This window comes from Rhinoderma darwinii, chromosome 6 (assembly GCF_050947455.1).
Source record: "Rhinoderma darwinii isolate aRhiDar2 chromosome 6, aRhiDar2.hap1, whole genome shotgun sequence".
Lineage (NCBI taxonomy): Eukaryota > Metazoa > Chordata > Amphibia > Anura > Rhinodermatidae > Rhinoderma > Rhinoderma darwinii.
In genome coordinates this window covers 142269806-142297445 of record NC_134692.1, presented here as the reverse complement: position 1 = coordinate 142297445, position 27640 = coordinate 142269806, and the positions used below count along the sequence as shown (strand labels likewise).

Below are 27640 nucleotides of genomic sequence, written 5' to 3'. Positions count from 1 at the left end.
ACAGAGGAAGTCACCCAGCTTTCCCAGAAACAGATAACCTGGAAATAGCAGCGCATCAGAAGACGACAACTCCAGGACTTCCATCCAGTTCTTTTTTAAAGATAAACACCCGGTGAATGATAATAAAAAATCTACAAAACAATTCCTTTAAAAAGAACATTTATAAAATGTGAAACATAAATAGAAAATTCAGCAACTTTTTTTTTTCTAATTAAAATCCAACAACCTCAGATTTAGTTAAAAAGTGACTTGACGCGAACGATTCTTCTATTTTACAAACTATATACACAAGTCCCATCGGAGCCGCGGCCGAGGTCACATGACAGGCGGGGGAGGGGGGGCTCAGGAGTTCTGGACGTCCCAGACCAGCACCTGGTTGTAGGACGCGGTGAAGAGAAGGTTTCCTGATGGGGACACCCGGCACAAGTGCACGCAGTCATCGTGAGCGGAGAAATCCTGCTGGGTGCCGGCCGAGGAGTCAATGACACGCAAGAGACGCTCTGTCAAGAGGACGAGACAGGAAACGGTTAAAAGAACATTTCAGTATTACGTAAAGCTGAAGTTCTTGTATAATGAAAAGTTCTGCAACTTTGTGTTTCATTTCCTCATCATTTGCAAGAGCTCTGCTTGCAGTCAGTAAATAACAACATTTATGTAACCAATACAGACCTAATATTTTTCACAGCTGAGGGTTTGTTACAATTGTATCCAGTCTAAACAATCCTAGGAGATAAACGCATGAGCAGCACAAATCTCACTCCTGTCCTGATAGTTTGTTACAATGTATCAGTGCAGGAAAGATGTATCAGACCAGAGTCCAGGCGGTTTACCTCACAGAGAATGGTCTAGAACAGAAACAATTGTACCAAACCCTCAGCTGTGAGACTTATGCGGTCAGGATCGATTTTCAGTTTCTGAAAGTAAACCAGAATGTTCCTATTCACCGACCACAAGCAGAGATCTTGGAAATCTTCAGCTATGTTGACAAAGTGTGTGCGTTTTCTTGGACTACTTAATTCACACATCGTACGTCACTATTGATAAATCTCCCCCCAGCCGGACCTACCGCCGCTGCCCGCGACCAGGAGCGATGCCGCCGGTGACATGGACAGAGATGTAGCAAAATGAGACAGAGGGATCCTCAGCAGAACCTGCAGGACAAGACAAGGAGCAACTTCAGAGCCGAGGAGGGGCGAGTACACATGACAGACTGACAGCGCTCATGGGCAGCCGGTGGTGCGAGCGCCGGCTTGTTTACGTGAGTTTACAATCTGGAGCCGTCCTGAGACCTCCTGCGTTACCTGCTTCTGTGCCAGGCTGTAGAAAAGAGCCTCCTTCTCCCTCCCAAACCCAGTATACACCACCGTGCCAGGCTGCCACGGACAGAATGCTGCAAGGGTAGGAACAGGTGACTCTGCGTCCTGCAAAGAAAAACAAGGTCATTACTGATGTCCAGTTACAGCTTATCTTATACTCTAGTTACAGCCAGAGCTGCATTCACATTTCTGCTGGCTGCCACCTAGAATCATTCAGCACTGAGCTCACACACACGCCTCTAATGCTTAAAGGAACAGTGTCATCACAAATTATTTTTTTATATGTTAAAGATGTTAGTGCTTTATTAAAAACGTTTATATTTATTTGTGTGTTTGTGTTTTACTTTTTCTTATTTTTACACTTTTTCTTCCCTATGGGGGCTGCCATTTTTTGTTCCATTTCTGTATGTGTCGATTAACGACACATACAGACATGGAATACGGCAGCCACAGTCCCATAGGGACTGCGAACGGCTCCCGTCCCATTGACTTCAGTGTACGGCGTCTGTGTGGGAACTGCGCATGCGCCGCTCCCACACAGTCCAATTCGAAATTGGCGCCGTCCGGCGCCATTTTCCTGTGGACCGGAAGTCGCGGCCGGACAGTAATATTACTACTTCCGGTCGCGGCTTCCGGATTTGTGCACTTGGACCAGCGGCAGCAGACGGGCCGGAGGGAGCCGCGTCGGCAGGAGCAGGTAAGAGATTTCTATGTATGTTGGTGTTTGTGTGTGTTTACTACTGTATGTAAACCTACTACACTGTGGGTTAGCTCAAAAAATGGCGACACACAGTGTAGGAGGTTAGACTGTTCAAACCCCTCGTTTATCCCGGCACTAGCCAGGATAAAGGAGGGGGGGATGCTGAGAGCTCACTAGAGCGAGGGCTTTTTACCCAATTTTGCAATGCTGCAATTTTGGGAATAGCTCCATCTAGTGACCAAAAATGGGTAATATTATAAATTAGAATTAATTTATAATATTTCCTGACTCGTGAAAAAAATAAAAAAAATTTGAACAATGTTTAATCACCTACACACTAAATGTTTAATTTAAAAAAAACAAAACATGTTTTTCTGGCAACACATTCCCTTTAAGCGGAGCTCTCATAATGTACTGAACTCTGGTGCATTGCATTCTGGGAGACGTATAAGATTACTGTACAACCCCTGGAGTCCACACTACACCTCCCACAATGCACCACAGCAGAGCAAGCGCTAAACCAACAGGGTTACAGGGAGGTTTGAGGTTCTACAGCCTCAAAGCGAACAGGAAATTTGCAGAATTTGTGCATGCAGCTCTGGAGGTGACTGGAGTAGATTACTGACCCACATATTACTACTAACGTCCTTGGCACCATCTTCACCGCTCACCTCTTCACTGTCAGGAGCTGGGAAGCTCAACCAATCCAAGAGCTCGCACTTATCCTTTGCCCAATCAGATGCCCAGATGCTTACACGCCGATCTAAACTGGCAGCCAACCAGATCTCTCCTTCTTGATGGCCGAGTTCTTCAGGCTTTAGAAAAAGACAGAGACAGAGTCACTGTAGAAGCTCCTGCGCCGCCAACGTCTTACGCCCAGAGGGAAATGTGAGAGGTCCTGATCCGTTACCTTCCTGCGTGAGAACTGGACGGTGCTGATGGAGGAGCCTTTGTGGTCGCTCAGGATCCGGATCGTCATTCCTGTCCGCGGACTGCTGACCGCCATTAGACCGTCCTTCCCGCCAGACAGCAGAACGTCACCTGTGTGATAATAACACGATGTGATCACCACCCACACAGTCACCTCACCTGCACTGAACTACGTGGGCTCAGCTGCATCACTGACCGGTGAGAGAGAAGGCGACGGCGGTCACTGCACACGGGTGCGGGTGGATCTTCATCTCCATCTCCGTTCTCGACACACTAAAGAAGCGGATCGTCCCGTCGCTGTATCCGGCCGCTATCCTCTGCCCAGACGCGGGATGGGGACTCCAGTCCAGACACAAGCAGCTCTGTGGGAGATCACGTGAGTGTTGTAGACTGGTGACAATGACAGGAGGAACAACGGAGGGGAAAAGGGAGCCTGGTATTACCTGGTTGAGGACTTGGAATTGAAGCAGTAGCTCACAGCTGTGAAGGGACCAGACACGCACGCTGCCATCCTCCCCACACGTGGCGCAGTGACTCTCCCCCACACCCACCACTAAATCCGTCACCTGCAGAAACACAAGCGATAACGTCACGACACCGATTCTGCAACCTATTCAGCAATTCGGGGATCATCTTGGTTCGTACCTTGTTTCTGTGACCACTGATGAGGCGGATGCTGGTATTCTCCACCCAGTTGATGTACCACAATGTGCCAGCCGTGGTGCCAACGATCCCCATCTCCAAGGCCTCATCAAACGTGGCACTGACAATAGCGCCATCTAGTGTCATCTCTTGTTCCATGAGTACAGAGGACGAGCTAGAGAGAGAATTAGTCACGTTTGCAGGTTATTCCCAGTTACTTCTGTAGCGGCAACATATTCCGCAGCGTAGTAATCAGTCAGTCACTGTCCCCAGGAGCTGACAATCTATTTAAGTTCATAGGAAGCCGAGTAACTTCTTAGTCTGTTTTGGGGCAGTGGGAGTAAAGCAGCGTAGACACGTCTTGTGCTATAACTGGGGGACGGAGCGCCGTTATTTCTACCTGGCCTCGGAGCCCCTCTCCCTCAGCTCCTGCACAGCGGCCACGGACCACAGCCTTATCCTGCGGGTGTTGCTGCCGCTCACCAGCCTGTTCCCTCTGCACAGCAGGGCGCCTGAGGGGCAGAGCACAGTAATCAGTTCTCGGGTTTGACATCTACATGGCAGTCACTGGAGGTCAGACGTAGAGCGGGCACTCACCTATCTCCCCCTGATCCGCTTCCCAGGTCATGAAGCAGCGGTGAGTCTGAGCGTCCCACACACACACCTGCCCCGTGCTGCAGCCCGTATAGAGCAGGGAGGTCGTGTTATAGGTCAGCGAGGTCAACTCTGCCGAGCCGACCTCATCCGGAACAGCGGCTCTGTAGACCTAGAACAGAACAGACGCAGGTTCATAGTTACTGATTGGATGGGGTGAAGATGGGGGAGGGGTCAGCGCCTCCAGTATAATTCGCTAATAGGGGCCTTGGATTTAGATTCTTTAAAGAGATATTTCACGTTATCTTCCAACATGGAGCTGAGACCCCAGAGACACAGGACACCGGGATCCGTAAAGCGTCCACTGAGATCTGATCACAAACTTACAGGCCCAAAGCCCGAGGCTGCACTACTGAGACAGTCTGATGACGTCTCCTTCGAATGCGGTGTTGTCATGGAGACCTTGTGTGGATTCCAATCACCGTCTGCATCAACATCTACGTCCTGCCTGGCTTGAGTTATCATTGATTAATGTCAGACATTGCAGTAGTCCTATGTCCACATGACAACACTTCCTGGCTGTGCTCTGGCAGCCTGGTTATGGGGACAGTGTGGCATCAAATTTCTACCCACATTAATCTCCACATATTAACGGTTTCCAATAGGGTCAGTCGTGTTTATTGACGAGGACAGTGATTTGGAGTGTCCCTACAAGGCTAAACAAGAGCACAGGGCAGGAAGTGTTTTCATGGGGACATAGCTGAAGGCTAATGTTATATTCTTTACACGGCTTTGCATGGTTCTGGGGTCCGAGCTCATGTCAGTCCTCAGATTGAATACCGGAGCCTCGCTCTTCACAACGCGACGTCACGGGACTCACCTTCATCTGACTTGATGTCCCATTCTCTTCCACGCGCCAGAAATTCACAGTCCTGCTGCCGACACAAGCAAAGGTGTCAGCGTGTAATGGGTTAAAGATGGCGGCGTGCACGGGGTGGCACAGCTTGCTGCTCGCCAGCATCTCGTAGGTCCTGGTGCTCCACAACGCAAGACTCCCATCTCTGTAGTCACCTGAGTCCGGGCAGAGTCAGAACGTAACGCAATATACGGGAAATAAACAGGAACGTCACGGGGTCAGAAAGAGGAGACGACGGGTCACAACCAGATCAGGGTTGTTTGTCTTCTAGAAACATTAAAGGGACACTCCGGGCAATACTGAATTATGTCTAGTGCCGGCCTGAGGGGGCGGAGCCTGACAAAAGGGGGAATCCCGAGCGCATAATGAGACTACATATAATAATAATAATAATAAGTTATAGGTTTTTAAAGGGGCCTCTTACTGCATATTCTAGATATAGAGGGGGGTCTCCACACTCAGGACCCCCTCCATTAGCCCCACCACTCTGGTGGACCCTGCAGATCTATGTATTAAAGGGACACCCATTGACTTAACGGAGATCGGGAATACACGAGTAAATAGTAGATGGCCGCCAAGCCTCGGCATAACAGAACGTTGTGGGTCATCGCAGCAGGAAATAGATCGGTGGGGGTACAAGTAGTCCCCCGTTTGACCACAACTAGGGGAGGGGGGGGGGAGATTAAATGGAATGGCGGTGGAGCCTGCACCCTGCTGCTCCATGCAATGTCTATGTCACGGACGGAACCAGCCTAGGGATCGGTGGGGGTCGGAGTGGTCGGACCACTACCGATCCTATCACCTTTCCAGCGAATATGATAAATGCTTGTGGCTGGAATACCCCTTTAACTGCAGTCTGGATCTTCCCGTGAGAAGTTGTCACCATCATCAAGGAGAAGTGAAGTGTAACATTTGGGGTGATCGTAGCCCCCTCTCCCCTCCCCCATCATATTTAGTTCTCCACTCACCGACAGTGAGAAGCAGCCGGTCGTCCCTGGAGAAGCTCATGGTCTGGACCTCCGTGCGGTGAAGCTGCAGCGTCTTTATACAGGATCCGTCTTGTGTGTCCCAAACTCGGATCTGACAGAGAGAAGATCCATCTCCGGAGCCAGAAGACGACGCCAGGATCTAGAGGAGGAGGGGAAACCTCAGCAACTGGAGGGTGAGACGCTAAGGGAGGAAGCAGGAAGCTACTCACCAGTGCATCATGGGTAAGTGCCAGGGTGGAGATCTCCTCGGGGTGTCCAAACCAGTGACGCTGCGACCCAGAATGAAGATCCTCCACCACGATCACGCAGCCACACGTGTAAGCGAAGAACCCTACACAAGACACCGGCGTCACAGGCAATGCCCAACTGCAGAAGAGCTCACCATCCAGTCTAGAATTCCTCACCATTTTCAAGATCTCTGCTTGCCATCATGGAAACACTCACGTTTGCATCCAGAGGCTGAAAACCTGTTCAGACCTAATACTTCTCACAGCTGAAGGTTTGCTACAATTTTATCCAGTCTGCACAATCCCCTGTGAGCTAAAACACAACATCAGCACAAATCTCTCTCCCGTCCTCATAGTTTGTTACAATGGATAAGTGCAGGTAAAATAGATCAGTCTGGAGTCCGGTCTGTTTAGCTCACAGAGGATAGTCTAGACTGAATACAATTGTAACAAACACTCTGCTCTGTATGCAAGACTAGGTCAAGACGGTTTTCAACTTCTATTCACTGACAGCAAGCAAAGAACTTGCACAAAAAAAGCTGAATAAACCCCTTTAACTACAGCGGAATAAACAAACAAGTGAGGGTCATGGATTGAGGGGGAATACATCACATACATCTTACCTGTATCCGGGCTCCACACCATGTTCCCTCTGCCGTTACCATTGTACCCAATCACTGCCCTCAGGACCAACTTCTCCTGCCCGGCTGGAGGATGGCACACCGCCTATAAAACAAACCGCCGTCACGTCATCTACACAGTATCAGGAGTCCGGAAAGTTTCAGTTGTATTTACGAGGACAGACAGTGGAGGGGAACACACCGGTCTAATCCAACAAGATCAACCCGACAGGGTCTCAATATTTGGGAGGCTCCTGACTCTTGATTCACCCTCTCCGTTAGGTATATTAACACCAGGGGGCGTTGTAAGAGAGAGCTGCTGTATGTAAGGCTGCGGGACTCTATAGGTTGAGAAGGATCATGTGACCGGCTCAACTTCTTACAAGAAACGTTCTGTGGCGCTGGTCACACAATCCCATAATCCTCCTCAGCCGATAGACGCCGCAGGTCTGTTCTCTTATGATCCGATCGGCAATTTGAGGGGCCGTTCGATGATTTACCGCCATTAGGGCAGATAGTAGAATCCCTCGTTTAGAGAAATCCTTCTTAATTGTGTACAAAAAAAAATGTAATTAATGGAGATCCTGACGGTCCAGATCCCGATACTCCGGCAATAGTCCTGATAATCCAATAGTCTCTGTGATGGATCAGCAGAATATCATCTGAATTCTTTGCATCCACTCAGACATTTGGTAACGTAAACGTTCTGCACACATCGTGTACCCGCCTTCATCCAATTAGTTTGGAAAATTTGACAATTCAGCATTCTAGATGAACCCAATTATTACCATAAAATATAATAAAGATGCAATAATCCCGGGATCCGGCTCCTCTGTGTATTTCGGGGGTGGGGGGGGGGGTGTTTCTGGCATCTTCTTACCTTGGCTGAGCAGGAGGTTTTGAAGCGAGGGCTGAAGTGCGAGTAGACGTCAGGACGTGGCGGGTCTGGATGAAGATCTGACAATGCAGGACCGGGTTACGGATTACTATAGACTATATTACTCGAGAATAGGAGATTAGGATATTAGTTGTGGGGGGGCACGATCTTCTCACCTTCTCCTTGGCTGCGGTTGATGCCGCCTCTGGTCCTGCTCGGCCGGCTCTCTATGATGATCAGCGATGACTGGCCGTCGCTTTCCGGTAGATCTTGGACGTCCACCTCTTCTACCTTCGACTCCTCGTGGAGAACTTTGCCCAGATCTTCATCCTCATCCTCATCCTCCGACTCTGCTCAGAAGAACATTGATTTAGGACGACCACAAGTATCAGACGCCGGTCACAAGGGACTGAAGGATCTGGTCACCTGTCTGCTCCGCCCGCTGCACAGGGCTAACATCCAGACGGGGAGGAGAGGAGATGCAGGGACGAGGGGCCGTACCCCGCGGCATCCCGCTGGAGATGAATGTGGAGTCTCTTCTCGGATCTGCACAATCTGTAACGTCACAAAAGATTAAAGGGCTCATCCAGACCGTAAATAGTCATTGTAGGATGAAAAGTTCTGCAACTTCCTAATAAGCTTTGCGTTTCTAATTCCTCACCAGTATCAATATATCCGCTTGCTGTCGGTGAGTGAAAAAGTCTTTACATCTAAAGCTGGAGATACTTCCTGACCGTGTTCAGCTGACACAGTTGTACGGCACGTTACAGTGTATCAGAGCTCTGACAATACCCTGCACCTGTGTCAGCAGGACATGACCAGGATATAAGTCTATAGATCAGTCTCCGGCTATTAACATTATTATTATTTCCATTCACTGACCGTAAGCAGAGATCTTGACAATGGTACACTGTGTCAGTGCAGTACAAGGCTTTCTTCTGTCCTGGCACTAACATACACTAATAAATGGTAACCACACCAGCAGCTCTGGAAGAAGGACAAGTTCCGGTTGAGTTTTTACTCTCCGAATGTAAGCAATAGATCTTTTTATTCACCGACAACAAGTAGAGATCTTGACAACGGTGAGGAAATTAAACCGAACGTATGTTAGAAAGTTGCAGAACTTCACACAATGAATAAGCTTTATTGACATTGAACTGGACGGTCCCTTAAATAAAAGATATTTGGCCAAATTCCTCACAATTAAGTTTTCAAGCAGTTGAATATCCACTTACCAGCTCCGGAATGGAGGGCGAGGGGCAGACGCCCGAGGGTGCTGGACTGGCGGACAAAGGGCAGACACCCTGCAGAGCTGAAGATAAAATAATATACAACATATAAGGGGCAGAAATTAGAAAACGTAGATCGTGTGATTTAATAGGGCAAAAAAATCCACCTGATATCCGGAGTGCCAGCGTCAGGAGCCGCGTCAAAGTCCCAAATAAAAATGGCGTCTCCGGCCGTGATCACACGTTGCTGATCTGAGGAGAACTCTGCTTGCTGAATAGGTTCAGAGTGACCAATAAACACCTGAAGAAGAGCGGGACATACCAATGTGAACACACAGGGGGCAGCATGGAGCAAGGTGAGCGCACACAGCACTAGAACCAATCCTGAATCATCTCAACGTAAAGCTACCTGCGGGCGCGAGTTTCCTGCCAGGCTGTGATCCCACACTTTTAGGATCCTGTCCCCGGCTGTCACAAGGTACCGGTTATCTTCACTCACCGCCACGGAGGAGCAATATTCTTTGTGCACATGGGTGACCTGGGAGTAAACAGACATGTAACCTCTAGATGGCAGTACAGAGAAGGACAGCCCCTCCCCCCACTGTGGCGCCATGTATAATAACATAGTCCAGGTGCCCTGATACATTGATGACACAGTCACCTCTTTAGTCAGCCGACCAGTGGTGGGGTCCAGCCACAGGATCTTGTTTCCAGAGGTGGAGACCAGGAGGTGATGAGGACGAAGAGGACTGAACGTGACTCCGAGAGCACAGTCCAGCTTGGTGCTGTCCAGGTCAAGTATACTGACATCAACTCGCAGGAGCTGGAAGGAGAACGAGGAAACGGGACCTATAAACATTACACATCAGTCGTGTCCTACATGGGCGCGCCCCAAAAGAGGGAGACTTCCCAGATAGGAGACCCTCCTCTACTACATCCAACCGGTCCCCTCTCCTGACATGTCGATTTTACTAAATACTTGTATTTCCCATTAAATAAAACTTCTGGAACATAATTTCTTATAACTATGCTGTTCCTCTGTTATTCTTCCTGGAAATTTCTGAATAAATGGACAAGTCGGTGTCCTACACAGTCTGACAATGTCCAATCAGAACTCACAATCTCAGACTGTGTAGGGAAACACCCCTTTGACAAGGGTAATGGCAACACCCTATTGTCAATTTATTCATACATTTTTAGGAGGAATAACAGAGGAACGGCACAACGCAGAGTTAGAAGAAAAGATGTTCCAGAATTGTTATTTCATGGGGAATACAAGGATTTACTAAAACAGAGATCAGGAGAGGGGACCGGTCCTCTTTATATGGGAATATGGAAAGGGGTCGACTTTCCATATGGGGTCCCGTCAGGGTGGGCACACATGACTCTAGGGTCAGGATATTCCTTTTCAGATCTTCGCTCTGGCGCCAGCTGCTGAATTACCTCATCCAAGGAGCGTCCATCCATGACGGTCACTGCGTATTCTGTAGGCCCGACAAAGGCCAAGAGACGTCCATCTTTGCTGAGAGACAAAGCGCGAGGTCCCTGCTCCGAGTTCTTGCTCACCACGTTACCTGACCGGAGGAGGAAACAGAATTGAGGATTCTACAGCATTCTGGGGGGATATTTAAAGGGGTCGTCCAGTCTTAAAAAATTGCGATATATATATTTTGTTTCAATTCTTCATCATTTAAAATCTCTGCTTGCTATAGGTGACTGGAAACCTTTACTATTTACATTTAGGGGGAAAACCCCATCCTAACCTAGTCGTGCACGCAGATATGAGGTTTGTGACAATGTATCAGTGTAGATAAGAGCCATCAGCCTGGAGTCCTGAGGATTACATACGCTGACACATTGTAGCAAGTCCATTGACTGTATACCAAGAACTAGGTTTTTTCAGCTTCTGGTGTTCACGGGAATGTCTACATTCAATGACAGCAAGTAGAGATGTTAGAATTAAAGTACAAGTGCAACTTACAGCACCTCAGATGTTTTCTCACACTCACCGAGCACCCGCACAACATGCTGCTCTCTGTGTCCAATGCTGTACAGGGCCAAGGACCCCGCCGAGCAGGCGCTATACATCAGTCCGCCATCCGGAGAGAAGAGAAGGCCAATAATGGCTCCTCGGTGCTGCCTGGGAGGAGAAAAAAAAAGTCAGGGTAACTAATGAAATTACAATGCTATCCAGCGGACGGATTCCAGTAGTGAGCCCCCCACCCCTATATATATATTACACTATACTCACTTGTGTTCTGCTTGTAGACTTGTAGCTGCCACATCAAAAAACCGGACTACCCCGCTGCTGAAGCCACAGGCCAGCGCCTGCCGGGCGGGGTGGAAGGCCACGGTGCAAGGAGTCTCCTCATTGGCTGTGAAGTCATACAACTGCAGGGATAGGAGCAAGCAGTGAGGTATATAAAGGGCCTGTACATAGCGGGGGGGGGGGGGGGGAAGATCCATTAGTGATGTCGTGCGCCAGTACCTGCTGCAGGGAAGCCATGTCCCAGATTCGGATGGTGTGGTCGCTGGACACGGTGGCAAGCTGAGGGTAAGATGGGTGAGTGGAGAAGGCGAGCAGGGAGTCCGTGTGAGAGCGCATTAGGGTCTGGTAACCCCGGGAAGGAACATCAAGGACCCCGAGCTCTCCACTTGTAGTGCAGGACAGGACACGCAGGCCCTCCGGACTGACGGACACGCAGCTCACCGGACCCTCGTGTTCTGCAGGAAAGGCACAGAGTCAATATCAGGCACGTCACCTACTGAGCACCCACATCCTACCTCCAACTCACCTGCCTCCAGGAAGACTCCGGAAAAGTCTAGGGGCCACAGCCGCAGGTAGCCGTCCTCCGAGCCGGTGGCGCAGTAGGTAGAAGAAATACAAAGGCTGTTTATTGCAATGCCAGGACCTGATAATAGAATAGACACAAGTGTCAGAGCAGTAAAGACGGGTGCCCAGCCTGGCACGCATGACCATGAGCGGCAGAGGGACAACTGGGCACGTGCAGCAGCGGATTCAGCCACAGCAACTGATCATGCCCACTAGCAACAAGAGCAGAGGGGCTGGCAGACTAGCTAGTAAACTTCCAGCCAAGGTAAAACCCACGAAGAATGGCGGCCCCTTACTGGACATTTCCTTGTAGTGATAGGACGAGGAGATTCATGCAATATGGCTGATCCAGGGCACCATCGGGTGCTCTCACCAGAATTGAAGGTCATCTTTTCCTGGCGTTCCCCGTGTTGGGCAGGAGTTGGTTGTAGGCGGCGCACATTACGCAGTGCCACGTTCTTGTAGTCTATCTCCAGGATGTGCCCGCTGCGGCTGCAGACATAGCTGAAGGGGGCAGGGTAAGGGTAAGCTACAAGTCCTGGTATACGGCAACCTTCACCCATGGTCAGTCTGATCTCTACTTACAGAGTTCGCTCCTCAAGTTCTCTCTCAGGACTGTGTCCAACTTCAAACGCCAGGTCTGTGAACTCCAGGTTGTGATACTCCCCCAAATTAACCGGGCAGGACCGTAGTGCCCCGCTGCGTACCCTCCATAAGCGAACATTGTCCCTGCCACATGACACCATCCTGCAAAAAGAGGACACAGGTCAGAAGACGAGGGGTGGAAGAGGGGTGGAAGAGGGGTGGAAGAGGGGTGGAAGAGGCGTGGAAGAGGGGTGGAAGAGGGGTGGAAGAGGGGTGGAAGTCATGTAGTAGTAAAGGAGTGGAGACGGAGATCTTACGGCCCGCAAACTCATCCAAAACATCAGCTGGCGGGGCTGCCCGTTGTCTACATCACATGACCTGTCAGCTGCGGGTTGTCAATTATACGGCATCAAAGATAGCAAAATGCTAAATACCTGGTGTCATCAAAGAAGGCGATCTTCATAGTCTGGATATCCACATCTGTATGAGCCTTCGCCAGGACGACCACCTCACCCCCGCGGCTAGCCTGAGACGTGTTCCACACAACCACCATCTGTGGAGAGCAACCGATACCCAAAATATTGTACAGCTCCTCCAAAATACAGTCATGATGTCACCAACATTACATACAGGATCACAGCCTCTAGTCAAAGTACAGACACATTAAAGTGAGTGCAGCTCCGGAGTATAATACAGGATGTAACCCAGGATCAGTACCGGATAAGTAATGTAATGTATGTACACAGTGATTCCACCAGCAGAATAGTGAGTGCAGCTCTGGAGTATAATACAGGCTGTAACTCAGGATCAGTAGAGGATAAGTAATGTAATGTATGTACACAGTGACTCCACCAGCAGAATAGTGAGTGCAGCTCTGGAGTATAATACAGGATATAACTCAGGATCAGTACAGGATAAGTAATGTAATGTATGTACACAGTGACTCCACCAGCAGAATAGTGAGTGCAGCTCTGGAGTATAATACAGGATGTAACTCAGGATCAGTACCGGATAAGTAATGTAATGTATGTACACAGTGACTCCACCAGCAGAATAGAGAGTGCAGCTCTGGAGTATAATACAGGATGTAACTCAGGATCAGTACAGGATAAGTAATGTAATGTATGTACACAGTGACTCCACCAGCAGAATAGTGAGAGCAGCTCTGGAGTATAATACAGGATATAACCCAGGATCAGTACAGGATAAGTAATGTAATGTATGTACACAGTGACTCCACCAGCAGAATAGTGAGTGCAGCTCTGGAGTATAATACAGGATGTAACTCAGGATCAGTACAGGATAAGTAATGTAATGTATGTACACAGTGACTCCACCAGCAGAATAGTGAGTGCAGCTCTGGGGTATAATACAGGATGTAACCCAGGATCAGTACCGGATAAGTAATGTAATGTATGTACACAGTGACTCCACCAGCAGAATAGTGAGTGCAGCTCTGGAGTATAATACAGGATGTAGCTCAGGATCAGTACAGGATAAGTAATGTAATGTATGTACACAGTGACTCCACCAGCAGAATAGTGAGTACAGCTCTGGAGTATAATACAGGATGTAACTCAGGATCAGTACAGGATAAGTAATGTAATGTATGTACACAGTGACTCCACCAGCAGAATAGTGAGTGCAGCTCTGGAGTATAATACAGGATATAACTCAGGATCAGTACAGGATAAGTAATGTAATGTATGTACACAGTGACTTCCCCCAGCAGAATAGTGAGTGCAGCTCCGGAGTATAATACAGGATATAACTCAGTATCAGTACAGGATAAGTAATGTAATGTATGTACACAGTGACTCCACCAGCAGAATAGTGAGTGCAGCTCTGGAGTATAATAATACAGGATGTAACTCAGGATCAGTACAGGATAAGTAATGTTATGTATGTACACAGTGACTCCACCAGCAGAATAGTGAGTGCAGCTCTGGAGTATAATACAGGATGTAACTCAGGATCAGTACAGGATAAGTGATGTAATGTATGTACACAGTGACTCCACCAGCAGAATAGTGAGTGCAGCTCTGGAGTAGAATACAGGATATAACTCAGGATCAGTACAGGATAAGTAATGTAACTCCACCAGCAGAATAGTGAGTGCAGCTCTGGAGTATAATACAGGATGTAACTCAGGATCAGTACAAGGATAAGTAATGTAATGTATGTACACAGTGACTCCACCAGCAGAATAGTGAGTGCAGCTCTGGAGTATAATACAGGATGTAACTCAGGATCAGTACAGGATAAGTGATGTAAAGTATGTACGCAGTGACTCCACCAGCAGAATAGTGAGTGCAGCTCTGGAGTATAACAGGATCAGTACAGGATAAGTGATGTAATGTATGTACACAGTGACTCCACCAGCAGAATAGTGAGTGCAGCTCTGGAGTAGAATACAGGATATAACTCAGGATCAGTACAGGATAAGTAATGTAACTCCACCAGCAGAATAGTGAGTGCAGCTCTGGAGTATAATACAGGATGTAACTCAGGATCAGTACAGGATAAGTGATGTAATGTATGTACACAGTGACTCCACCAGCAGAATAGTGAGTGCAGCTCTGGAGTAGAATACAGGATATAACTCAGGATCAGTACAGGATAAGTAATGTAACTCCACCAGCAGAATAGTGAGTGCAGCTCTGGAGTATAATACAGGATGTAACTCAGGATCAGTACAAGGATAAGTAATGTAATGTATGTACACAGTGACTCCACCAGCAGAATAGTGAGTGCAGCTCTGGAGTATAATACAGGATGTAACTCAGGATCAGTACAGGATAAGTGATGTAAAGTATGTACGCAGTGACTCCACCAGCAGAATAGCGATCAGAGGTGGATATACATTTTCACAGAGTGTACATTCATAGATGTAACCCATAAACTTTAGATCTGAACAAAATTCCTAATACCCATTCACGATTACTTCGGACCACATTTGGACTCACATTTTTTCCGTGCCCATCCTTCCCGACTCCACAAAGAACAGAACCGCTGTGTGAGAAACTAAAAGAGAAATTATATAAACATCGTAATATTCTGACTGGAAGCGATGGTCAGTACAAAGCCATCGACTATTAGATGCTGCAGCCAAAGATGAGGAGTTTCCCTTTAAATCTCAATAACTAACCTGAGACAGGACACGGAGTGGGCGTGCGTTTTAAACATGGCAAGGCAGCCATGTTTCTCAAAGTCCCAGAGCCGCACCATGCTCAGGGTGCCAGTCTGTGCGGAGGCCAGGAGGGAGCAGCTGCCGTTAAAGGCCAAAGAAGAAACCTGCAAGAATAGGAAAGTTGTGTGGTCGGAGCTCGTGGTCACCAGAGAAAGGGGCAGCCGCGGCTTGTACCCAACTTTACATCCGGAGGCATTTACTGCTCCAAGCGGGAGATAAACTAGACGTTACCTTGTCAGTGTGACCCAGGAAAAACCTCTGCTCCCCACTCTCTACATTCATCACCACGATAACAGCGTGACAAGGATAGACCACGGAGCAACCAGTGCGAGTCCAGAGAGCCTGCAAGACACAGAGGATGATGGGAGTATCCGTAATATCAGCATGAGATGGACAGAACACTACAGAGGATGATGGGAGTAGCAGTCATATACCAGGGTATGATTGACAGGACACTACAGAGGATGATGGGAGTAGCTGTTATTACAGCATCTGAAGGACAGGACACTACAGAGGATGATGGGAGTAGCAGTAATATACCAGGGTACGATTGACAGGACACTACAGAGGATGATGGGAGTAGCAGTAATATACCAGGGTATGATTGACAGGACACTACAGAGGATGATGGGAGTAGCTGTTATTACAGCATCTGAAGGACAGGACACAGAGGATGATGGGAGTAGCAGTAATATCAGCATGTGATGGACAGGAATATTACTTACACAACGCTCAGTGCATCCTCCGAAGCCTATGATTTTTCTCAGTTTCAGGATCGGATCAGGAAGTAGTTTCTGGAAGATGCAACAAAGGTGAAAACGTTACCAAAATGCGCCCCCCCCCCCCCCACAGACGGATCTACGTGTTTCTCTGGGGCTCACCTTGCCCTCGGGCTCTGCAGAGAACGTTGCTGGTCTGTGGGATGTGGTACAGACGACCTGTGATACGAGAGATGAAGAATAAATGGGAGCGATAGTAAGACCCCCCCCCCCATGTACCAGACATCGGTGAGCAGCAGTGGGATGGACAGTGTGATGTCATCGGTGAGCAGCAGTGGGATGGACAGTGTGATGTCATCAGTGAGCAGCAGTGGGATGGACAGTGTGATGTCATCAGTGAGCAGCAGTGGGATGGACAGTGTGATGTCATCAGTGAGCAGCAGTGGGATGGACAGTGTGATGTCATCAGTGAGCAGCAGTGGGATGGACAGTGTGATGTCATCAGTGAGCAGCAGTGGGATGGACAGTGTGATGTCATCAGTGAGCAGCAGTGGGATGGACAGTATGATGTCATCAGTGAGCAGCAGTGGGATGGACAGTGTATTGTCATCAGTGACCCCTGAATCACCTTCTCAGAGTCCGCCTGATGTCTGTGGATGGCGAGTTCCCTTCCTCTGTGTGCGTATACATGGATGCCACCATCGTCCTCCTCGCCTGTGGTGCTCTCCCTCTCAGTGTCTTCTTCACGTTTCCCGCATACAGACAGGTAGCGCTCAGGGATGGAGTCGGCTCGTAGGGGAGTGCAGTGAGGAAGCTGAAGGACAGAGGACGAAGTAAGAGGCAATAGAGACGAGTGACCGCAGGCGGACGAGGACACATGGAAGGAACAGCTCACCGGTTTGGGTGTAGTGATCTGCTGGATGAGGGAGACTCTGTCCTGCACTGGTTTACTGATGGTGACCGAGCGGGGGTGTTCCCGTACAGGACTGCGGAATGGAGGGGCGCCTGTCAATCACACAAAAGAGTTTACAGATAAACCCATGTACACCCCGTACCCTCCAACTGATCCCCCAAGGAAGTGGGACAATCCTCCTAAACTTCACATATATCTACACCCCTAATCACCATATTACAGTCCATATATATTCTAGATGGAAAGTGGAGTCACTGCAAGAATACATCACTTATCCTGTATCCTACCCCAGAGCTGAACTCACTATTCTGCTGGTGGAGTCACTGTGTACATACATTACATTACTTATCCTGTACTGATCCTGAGTTACATCCTGTATCCTACCCCAGAGCTGCACTCACTATTCTGCTGGTGGAGTCACTGTGTACATACATTACATTACTTATCCTGTACTGATCCGGAGTTACATCCTGTATTATACACCAGAGCTGCACTCACTATTCTGCTGGTGGAGTCACTGTGTACATACATTACATTACTTCTCCTGTACTGATCCTGAGTTACACCCTGTATTATACTCCAGAGCTGCACTCACTATTCTGCTGGTGGAGTCACTGTGTATATACATTACATTACTTATCCTGTACTGATCCTGAGTTACATCCTGTATTATACTCCAGAGCTGCACTCACTATTCTGCTGGTGGAGTCACTGTGTACATACATTACATTACTTATCCTGTACTGATCCTGAGTTACATCCTGTATTATACTCCAGAGCTGCACTCACTATTCTGATGGTGGAGTGATTCCCTAACGGTCTGTCTGCTTGCCTATGGTCTCCCTTAAAAATTCTCAGTAGAGGGACCACAAGTAGGAGAATTCTCATAGCCGTCTCTCACCTGGGGCTGTGGATGAGGACTCTCCTTTCTGAATGGAATCATAGGGGAGCTTGGAAGCGTCTGTAGGAAACCTGGAAGAAAGGTCATTAACCCTTTACTCAAAGAAATTTTATTTTAAAGAAGCCCCATGGATGACACTCTGGGAACGGGAGATCACTAATAAATATTCTGGGGCACAGCGGAGTCTCGGCTCGCACTTCTATGGGCAGGTTCTGCATCTGCAGCTTCTTCTCTGGTCAGTACAGAAATCATGTAAAAGACAGAATCTTGCTTTACGGCCTGGTGGGAATATTTAGGAAGGGGCTGCCGTCCAGATCCCCTCTAGTCTTATACAAAACCTGAACAGCGATTTCCTACTCACCTTATGAAGTCATACCGGTCGTGCCACTTCTCTCCTTTCGGGACTGGGAACGCCATCTCCCGGGGCATCGGAGCGACGCCATTCTGTAAAGTCTTGGATTTCCGCGCCTCAGTAAAAGTCACCTCTGGAATGAGAGCCGGACCGGAGTTACCCTTTAAAGGGGTATTCTATTTAGACGTCTTTCCTGAGCTGTCAACGGGTAGGGGGGTGCATAATCTGGGACCCTCCTCTATAAGTCGGGACAGTCATTACACAGCGGCTCTCCTTCTTGAGGACCTCACCCTAATGCCCATGCACTTTAATGGGCACCATGTAACACCAGCAGATGGAGAGGGGCCGCACCCGGGGACATGCCTCTTAAAACGGATGTGTGGAAAGAGGACATTCCCTTTAAGCGTCACCACCGTCCGCCCACAGAAAACATCCAGACATTTCTTTCTTACCGGGGTTGAAGATCAGGTCGCTCGTCACCAGGTTCTTCACCAGTAAATTTGCGCAGAGCTTGACGCTCCTCAGATGGCTGTATCTCCGACTCAGGTATATAGACAGGATATAGTGGAGGTCCAGCAATAGACATGTCCACCGAGAACCTGACGGGGCAGGACCCACCAGACCTGGGGAGCAGAAGGGGGGGGTGAGTGATGTCTCCCTATCAGTAGTCTTAATAATGGGGGTCACGCACGCCCTGGGCGCTCACCGTGGCGGGCGCTCTGCGCTGTACTGTCATACACCGAACCCTTCACCGCTCCGCACACGAACGGGAACTGCAGCCACGTGGCCGTGGACTTAAACTCCTTAAAGAGGTTGGAGAAGGAGATCCGGATGGACTGACCGTCCTGGGAGGGAAGGAGATGGTTAATATCTGCCGGTCACAGCGCATGTACCCGGCTTTCCATGATTCTGCCACATGCCCATCCACAAGATCTCTGCAGATTCACCATTCAGGAGTCTGGGAAAGCTGGGTGACAATGTATTGGTATCTCTATGGAGTTGCCAACCTACTTTCCCAGAAATAACTAGTTGTTATTATGTCCTCATATGACAGGCCGCCCATCCCCCGTCTTACCTCCGCGCTCACGTCTACATGGACCACAAAATGCTTCCCAGGTAGCGGCCTGAACAGCACGTAAAGATGGCGTCCGCTCAGCCCCAGGCTCTGGGAACTGCTCTTAGGTATCTGGATGTAGTTGCCGGCTGGGACGGAGCCGCGGATCTTGTACACTGTGCACTTCAGGCTCCTGTCCTGTGGAAGGGAAGATCATCACGATTGTGGGGTCTCACTCTAAAACACCCCATTAATGGCATAGGGAAGTAAAAAGGATCGGGGCGGGGGAGGGTGAGAACTGGCGGCAGAAAACGTTCAATGTGTCCGTTCGGCTGGAGTTTGTAGTTGACCTGGGTGCGACGCTCTATTGTGAGCAGTGGCGCCCCCTTTAGGTAAAGGGACACGTGGAGAAAGACTTGTCCAAGGCCCGGGCAGCCCCGTTATACGTGAGCATCTCTTAGGGCGCACACAGTACGTGATAAGCCGTCACATGACATACGCCGCCACCGCGTACTGGCACGACAACTAACGTGACACTTACCATGAGAGCGGTGACGTCGCCCTCCCTGCTCGATCGCTTCCATTCATCCAGCTGCACGTGCTTAAAGACATTCACGAAGGGATGCTGCCAAACTGCGCAAAAGCGGAAGAAACGATCACACGGGCGCCGAATGTAGAAGAGGCGCAGAAATACAGGCAGTGACCCCCCCTCATATTACACATCAGTGACCCCCAAATTATGTCAGTGACCCCCCTCATATTATACATCAGTGACCCCCCCCTCATATTACACATCAGTGACCCCCAAATTATGTCAGTGACCCCCCCCTCATATTACACATCAGTGACCCCCAAATTATGTCAGTGACCCCCCCTCATATTACACATCAGTGACCCCCCATATTACACGTCATCAGTTAGTGACCCCCCCCCTCATATTACACATGTCAGAGACCCCCCCATATTACATGTCATCAGTCACTGAACCCCCTCATATTACACATCAGAGACCACCAATATTATGTCAATGACCCCCCCCCCCATATTACAAGTCATCTGTCAGTGACCCCCTCATATTACATATTACTGACCCCTCCATATTATACGTCAGTGACCCCCCCATATTACACCTTAGTCAGTCAGTGACCCCCCCATATTACACCTCAGTCAGTCAGTGACCCCCCCATATTACACCTCAGTCAGTCAGTGACCCCCCCATATTACACCTCAGTCAGTCAGAGACCGCCCATATTACACCTCAGTCAGTGACCCCCCCCCCCATATTACACCTCAGTCAGTGACCTCCCTCTCCCATATTAAAATGTCATCACCCGCGAAAGACCCTAATACATTACATATCCCCCGTCAGTGCCCCTCCCCGGACCCCGGTGTTTGCTCGGCTCCCCGCACCTCCAGCCATGGCTCCCAGTCTGCAGCTCAATCCTCCCGCCGTGACCAACTGTCTGTATACCCGTGACGTCACCGCACCGCCCTAACGACCATTCCGGAGCATCGCTCCGCCCCTGGAAACCAGTCGCAGATTAATGACGTAACTGCCATATCTATTATGTTGCCTGGCAACTGCCGCTTCCTTCTACAGCCGGATGTTCTCTGTGGCGGTGTCACCCGCTCCGTGCACATCACACATCCCGCCCGACCCCTCATACACATCCGACCACCGTCCTCTCCTGGCGGCAGATCTACAAGCAGATGGTGCAGAGGTAATTCCTCCATTATGGCCTCACAAGACCGGAGAGCAGAGCTGTCAATCACACTACAGCCCCTCCCACATTGAGCTGTTCAGCTTGTAAACACTGGGCACCACACAGAATAGGGGATTCTTTTTACGCTTCAGATGTAAGGTTCTTTTATTGCACTTTTGGTATAATAACGGCGTTCTTCATCTTTACTCTCCTGGACGTCCCCTTATCCTATACATCAATGGCTAAACAGATCTACAGCGTGTGCACAAATATTAGGCCCCGTGCACACGACCGCAGAATTCGTCTGTAATTACGGACCCATTCACTTCTATTGCCCACGGACACCTTATATTTGCGGGAAGATGTCCGGGCCGTAGAAAGGCTCCGCAAAAGATAGAACGTCTCCAATTTTTTTCTATTTACAGACCGTGCTCCCATACTTTATATGGGGGCATGGCACGCAAATGCCGGCCGTGCCCGTACTCCTGGACCGTGATTATGGGCAAGGTGTTCAGTGCTCAGAGACATGGCCGAGGTAAGGAAGCCTGAAACCCGACCACCACCGAACAAGACGTCAAGACTGGGCCAAGAAACATGGACTGATGGGAGAGGGACTCTGGACGGACTAGATGGATGGGCCGCGGCTGGATCCGTAACGGGCACAGAGCTCCACTTCGACTCAGACGCCCGCAGGGTGGGGGTGGGGTTCTGCTATGGGCCGGTGTTGGACCTTTTCGTGTTGACGATGGACTAAAAATCAACTCCCAAACCTACTGCCAGTTTTTGGACGACCCGTTCATCGAGCAGCGGTACAGGAAGACGTCGTTCAAGAAAACCGTCAAACTGTCAATTAATGCTGCGGAATCGCTGCTCTTCTGTTGCGGGTTTTCCCATTGAATTCAAGGTTGTGCTTAAACCCGCAACAATGTGGTGCGTGTTGAGACATCACAGAGATTCTGCCGCAAAAATCGCAAGTAAGAAAAAAAATTGTTAAAAGTTATACTTACCCAGAGTTCCCTGCTTCTTCTCCAGTCCGGGCTCCTGGGAGGACGTCTCATCCCATGTGACTGCTGCAGCCAATCACGCGGCCTGCAACATCATCCCAGGAGGCCGGACTATGCGCAGAGTAGAAGGAGGGGCGGAGGGGGTAAGTGAACTTTTTTGGGTGTTTTTTTTCCAGTGCTGCTTCACGCAGCGGATGAAAATTGCACCACAATGTGGTGTGATTTTTCGGACGGCATTCCCTGCGGTGTTCAGGGCGGATACGCTGTGACGTTTGATGCAGTGTATCCGCCTGTGTGTTCCTACCCTAAAGATGAAAGAATAATGACCTGGCCCCTTCCTCACCGGACCGAAGTCCTACTAAGATCCTGTGGGACCTTCCTAGGTTTCCGGTGAAGGAGAACCCCCCCCCCCCTCTGATCAGTGTCCGGGGGCTGTGGCTGCTGCATAAGAGGTTGATCTCAACAGATGAAGACACTGACGGCCTCCGCGGTGGACGGCTTGTGGCTGTTATTAAAAAATATTGGTCAGTGATTTTATTTTTTTTTGGGAAATGTCAGATTATTCTGCAGACATCGATATTCTCCTAAAAGCCAAAACTTCACCTTTTACTTCCTTAAATATTCAGGTTTTAAGGTTTTATTAACATTTTGGATTGACCGACATCACTGAAGTTGTTCAATAATAAAATGAATCCTTAAAAATTCATGTATACATGTCTGGGATCAACGGCGATGAAAACCTCCATTCTTTACACTGCAGGCTGGAGAATGGTGAAATTAGAGATAAAGTTACTCATTTTAATTTCAGGACTAAACGGCTTTATTTATAGAACTAGAAGCCCCCTTTAACCCCTGATCCTGAGGAGACTTGTGTGTGGCGGGTGTCATCAGAAGGACGGGTCTCCGAAGCCGACCTCCTCCTGCAGCTGACGGATCTCAGTCATCAGAGTCTGGTCCTGAACATGTAACTGCAAGACACAGAACAAGTCCAGTATATACACGTCTCCCTCCTGCATTGTATACATCCCCCCTCCGGTGCTGTATGCAGCCACGTCTCCCCCCCTCCGGTGCTGTATGCAGCCACGTCTCCCCCCTCCGGTGCTGTATGCAGCCACGTCTCCCCCCTCCGGTGCTGTATGCAGCCACGTCTCCCCCCTCCGGTGCTGTATGCAGCCACGTCTCCCCCCTCTGGTGCTGTATGCAGCCACGTCTCCCCCCTCCGGTGCTGTATGCAGCCACGTCTCCCCCCTCCGGTGCTGTATGCAGCCACGTCTCCCCCCTCCGGTGCTGTATGCAGCCACGTCTCCCCCCTCCGGTGCTGTATGCAGCCACGTCTCCCCCCTCCGGTGCTGTATGCAGCCACGTCTCCCCCCTCCGGTGCTGTATGCAGCCACGTCTCCCCCCTCCGGTGCTGTATGCAGCCACGTCTCCCCCCTCCGGTGCTGTATGCAGCCACGTCTCCCCCTCCGGTGCTGTATGCAGCCACGTCTCCCCCTCCGGTGCTGTATGCATCCATGCCTTGCGACGTGGGTGAGGCTGGCACTATGTGGAATACTATAAGTATGGTGTAGAGGGTGTGACCAGGACCGCACTATGTCATCATCTGAGAACACGTGTCACGGCCCCTTCCCATGTCTGATTTTGTGCCATTATTTCACTTTATCCCCAGCAGCAGAAAGTCTAAAACGGCCTCATCCTACCACTGACTACAATGATGAGGGTTGTACCACGGATGGGGGTCGGCACTGACCTTCCTGCAGTACTTGTACGATTGTTCGGCCTCCAGTTGTCTTCCGGTCTACGAGAAAAATCACAAATCCATAAGAGGAATTTCACAACGTTTAGCAAATCTCACCGTCCCTGCCGTCAGGTATTGGGCGGAGTATCTGAGCCGCGCTCTCCACCCCCAAAGATCCAGTTGGTTGAGTATAATATCCGCACATACGCCGTCTTGTATAGGGTTCTAGTTCTGTGGTATTTGTCGCTTATATCACTCACCTTCAGGCAGACGAGGGTCAGGTAGCCCCACGCCTCAGCGTTGCTGTTATTTAGGGTATTGGCCTCGGAGAGCGCGTCCTCCGCCTCCTGCATCTCCTCCAGCTGTGAACGAAATCTCCGGTAAATACCCCACACAACCAAGTGACCGGAGGGTCCGGACACCCCCTAAATACATTAGATAGTAGGTCGACATTTATCTAATGTGTATGGCCAACCATGTGATCTCACCAGTAGGGGCGCTGTTGGGCTCTCTTATGTAAATAAATCTTACTAATTGTAAAATAAAAAGTTCTGGAACTTGCTAATATACTTTTGTGTTTCAAATTCTTAACATTTTCAAGTTCTCTGCTTGATGGCAGTGAACGTGAACATTATTTACATCTTATTTACATCCAGCATTTAAAAGTCTGCCCTGACCATTGTCTCACAGCTGATGGCTTTGTTACAGTGTATCAGTGTCGGCAATTATATGTAAACAAAACAAAGCAGCAGCAGCAGGGGTGTAACAAGTAACCAAGAGGCTGAAGAGCAAAACTTGGAATGTCGCCCCGACAGCACGAGCACCTTCTACAGCAAATCAAGAACATGAAGATCTTATTACTGATTATTTTTCCTAATGCATGAGGACCGTGCACAAAGTGATGTGACCACATAAAGATAATACGCACAGAAATGTCATAGTAAAGGGATAAATAATGCACACAGTGATGTTACAATAGTTGGAAAATACACGCAGTGATGTCACAGTACAGGGATAATGCACACAGTAATGTCACAGAACAGGGATAATGCCCACAGTGATGTCACAGTACAGGGATAATGCACCCAGTGATGTCACAGTACAGGGATAATGCACCCAATGATGTCACAGTACAGGGATAATGCACCCAGTGGTGTCACAGTACAGGGATAATGCACCCAGTGATGTCACAGTACAGGGATAATGCACCCAGTGATGTCACAGTACAGGGATAATGCACCCAGTGATGTCACAGTACAGGGATAATGCACCCAATGATGTCACAGTACAGGGATAATGCACCCAGTGATGTCACAGTACATGGATAATGCACACAGTGATGTCACAGTACAGGGATAATGCACCCAGTGATGTCACAGTACATGGATAATGCACCCAGTGGTGTCACAGTACAGGGATAATGCACCCAGTGATGTCACAGTACAGGGATAATACACCCAGTGGTGTCACAGTACAAGGATAATGCACCCAGTGGTGTCACAGTACAAGGATAATGCACCCAGTGATGTCACAGTACAAGGATAATGCACCCAGTGATGTCACAGTACAGGGATAATGCACCCAGTGATGTCACAGTACAGGGATAATGCACCCAGTGATGTCACAGTACAGGGATAATGCACCCAGTGATGTCACAGTACAGGGATAATGCACCCAGTGATGTCACAGTACAAGGATAATGCACCCAGTGGTGTCACAGTACAGGGATAATGCACCCAGTGGTGTCACAGTACAGGGATAATGCACCCAGTGATGTCACAGTACAGGGATAATGCACCCAGTGATGTCACAGTACAGGGATAATGCACCCAGTGATGTCACAGTACAGGGATAATGCACCCAGTGATGTCACAGTACAAGGATAATGCACCCAGTGATGTCACAGTACAGGGATAATGCACCCAGTGATGTCACAGTACAGGGATAATGCACCCAGTGATGTCACAGTACAGGGATAATGCACCCAGTGATGTCACAGTACAAGGATAATGCACCCAGTGATGTCACAGTACAGGGATAATGCACCCAGTGGTGTCACAGTACAGGGATAATGCACACAGTGATGTCACAGTACAGGGATAATGCACCCAGTGATGTCACAGTACAGGGATAATGCACCCAGTGGTGTCACAGTACAGGGATAATGCACCCAGTGGTGTCACAGTACAGGGATAATGCACCCAGTGGTGTCACAGTACAGGGATAATGCACCCAGTGATGTCACAGTACAGGGATAATGCACCCAGTGATGTCACAGTACAAGGATAATGCACCCAGTGATGTCACAGTACAGGGATAATACACCCAGTGGTGTCACAGTACAGGGATAATGCACCCAGTGAGGTCATAGTACAGGGATAATGCACCCAGTGGTGTCTCATTATAGGGATAATGCACCCAGTGATGTCACAGTACAGGGATAATGCACCCAGTGATGTCACAGTACAGGGATAATGCACCCAGTGATGTCACAGTACAGGGATAATGCACCCAGTGATGTCACAGTACAGGGATAATGCACCCAGTGATGTCACAGTACAGGGATAATGCACAAAGTGATGTCACAGTACAGGGATAATGCACCCAGTGATGTCACAGTACAGGGATAATGCACCCAGTGATGTCACAGTACAGGGATAATGCACCCAGTGGTGTCACAGTACAGGGATAATGCACACAGTGATGTCACAGTACAGGGATAATGCACCCAGTGATGTCACAGTACAGGGATAATGCACCCAGTGGTGTCACAGTACAGGGATAATGCACCCAGTGGTGTCACAGTACAGGAATAATGCACCCAGTGATGTCACAGTACAGGGATAATGCACCCAGTGATGTCACAGTACAGGGATAATGCACCCAGTGGTGTCACAGTACAGGGATAATGCACCCAGTGATGTCACAGTACAGGGATAATGCACCCAGTGATGTCACAGTACAGGGATAATGCACAAAGTGATGTCACAGTACAGGGATAATGCACCCAGTGATGTCACAGTACAGGGATAATGCACCCAGTGATGTCACAGTACAGGGATAATGCACCCAGTGGTGTCACAGTACAGGGATAATGCACACAGTGATGTCACAGTACAGGGATAATGCACCCAGTGATGTCACAGTACAGGGATAATGCACCCAGTGGTGTCACAGTACAGGGATAATGCACCCAGTGGTGTCACAGTACAGGGATAATGCACCCAGTGGTGTCACAGTACAGGGATAATGCACCCAGTGATGTCACAGTACAGGGATAATGCACCCAGTGATGTCACAGTACAGGGATAATGCACCCAGTGATGTCACAGTACAGGGGTAATGCACCCAGTGATGTCACAGTACAGGGATAATGCACCCAGTGGTGTCACAGTACAGGGATAATGCACCCAGTGGTGTCACAGTACAGGGATAATGCACACAGTGATGTCACAGTACAGGGATAATACACCCAGTGGTGTCACAGTACAAGGATAATGCACCCAGTGATGTCACAGTACAGGGATAATGCACCCAGTGATGTCACAGTACAGGGATAATGCACCCAGTGGTGTCACAGTACAGGGATAATGCACACAGTGATGTCA

General features: G+C 49.2%; 3 protein-coding genes across 8 annotated transcripts in view; 1 reads left to right on the top strand and 2 right to left on the bottom strand.

Annotated features, from left to right (window-relative positions):
• LOC142656537 (nmrA-like family domain-containing protein 1) overlaps positions 1 to 27640 on the top strand; it is a 396968-nt gene that overhangs the window by 66254 nt on the left and 303074 nt on the right. The gene's annotated exons all lie outside the window — the stretch shown is intronic.
• Positions 156 to 21103, bottom strand: WDR90 (WD repeat domain 90). Of its 2 annotated transcripts, XM_075830765.1 has the most exons (43): positions 20998 to 21103; positions 20129 to 20220; positions 19609 to 19785; positions 19240 to 19378; positions 18986 to 19156; positions 18543 to 18666; positions 18182 to 18252; positions 17263 to 17372; positions 16996 to 17181; positions 16530 to 16586; positions 16374 to 16442; positions 15880 to 15990; positions 15607 to 15752; positions 15425 to 15482; positions 12893 to 13011; positions 12459 to 12620; positions 12247 to 12377; positions 11836 to 11952; positions 11529 to 11764; positions 11292 to 11431; positions 11050 to 11180; positions 10484 to 10614; positions 9702 to 9863; positions 9450 to 9578; positions 9208 to 9341; positions 9047 to 9123; positions 8238 to 8366; positions 7988 to 8161; positions 7815 to 7891; positions 6938 to 7040; positions 6297 to 6418; positions 6067 to 6226; positions 5063 to 5253; positions 4186 to 4354; positions 3989 to 4100; positions 3592 to 3763; positions 3390 to 3512; positions 3143 to 3308; positions 2927 to 3057; positions 2688 to 2831; positions 1302 to 1421; positions 1067 to 1151; positions 156 to 500 (listed from the first exon to the last, which is right to left on the bottom strand). In XM_075830765.1, exons 1-43 carry the CDS (start codon positions 21005 to 21007, stop codon positions 343 to 345), a joined length of 5526 nt encoding a protein of 1841 aa, XP_075686880.1. In that variant the 5' UTR covers positions 21008 to 21103; the 3' UTR covers positions 156 to 342. The 2 variants fall into 2 exon arrangements, with proteins under 2 accessions (XP_075686880.1, XP_075686881.1); XM_075830766.1 differs by lacking the exons at positions 18986 to 19156; positions 19240 to 19378; positions 19609 to 19785; positions 20129 to 20220 and having other exon boundaries at positions 157 to 500; positions 20998 to 21090.
• The window catches only part of CFAP70 (cilia and flagella associated protein 70), a 37278-nt gene continuing 32721 nt past the window's right edge, over positions 23084 to 27640 (bottom strand). For all 5 annotated transcript variants that reach the window (XM_075830771.1, XM_075830770.1, XM_075830767.1 and 2 more), the window contains exons 26-28: positions 24293 to 24394; positions 24045 to 24092; positions 23084 to 23262 (exon numbers count right to left, since the gene is read on the bottom strand). In XM_075830771.1, coding sequence (XP_075686886.1) covers positions 23182 to 23262; positions 24045 to 24092; positions 24293 to 24394 — 231 coding nt within the window. In that variant the 3' untranslated portion in view covers positions 23084 to 23181. The remainder of the gene's footprint in view (positions 23263 to 24044; positions 24093 to 24292; positions 24395 to 27640) is intronic.

Bases quoted from the DNA above. Each gene is read 5' to 3' on its own strand.
- WDR90 (XM_075830765.1), bottom strand. The intron at 18,667-18,985 runs GTAAGAAAGAAA...CTCTCATTCCAG, and splicing joins CGACCTGATCTTCAACCCCG to AGGTGACTTTTACTGAGGCG. The intron at 16,587-16,995 runs GTGATTCAGGGG...CTCGTATCACAG, and splicing joins ATCAGGCGGACTCTGAGAAG to GTCGTCTGTACCACATCCCA.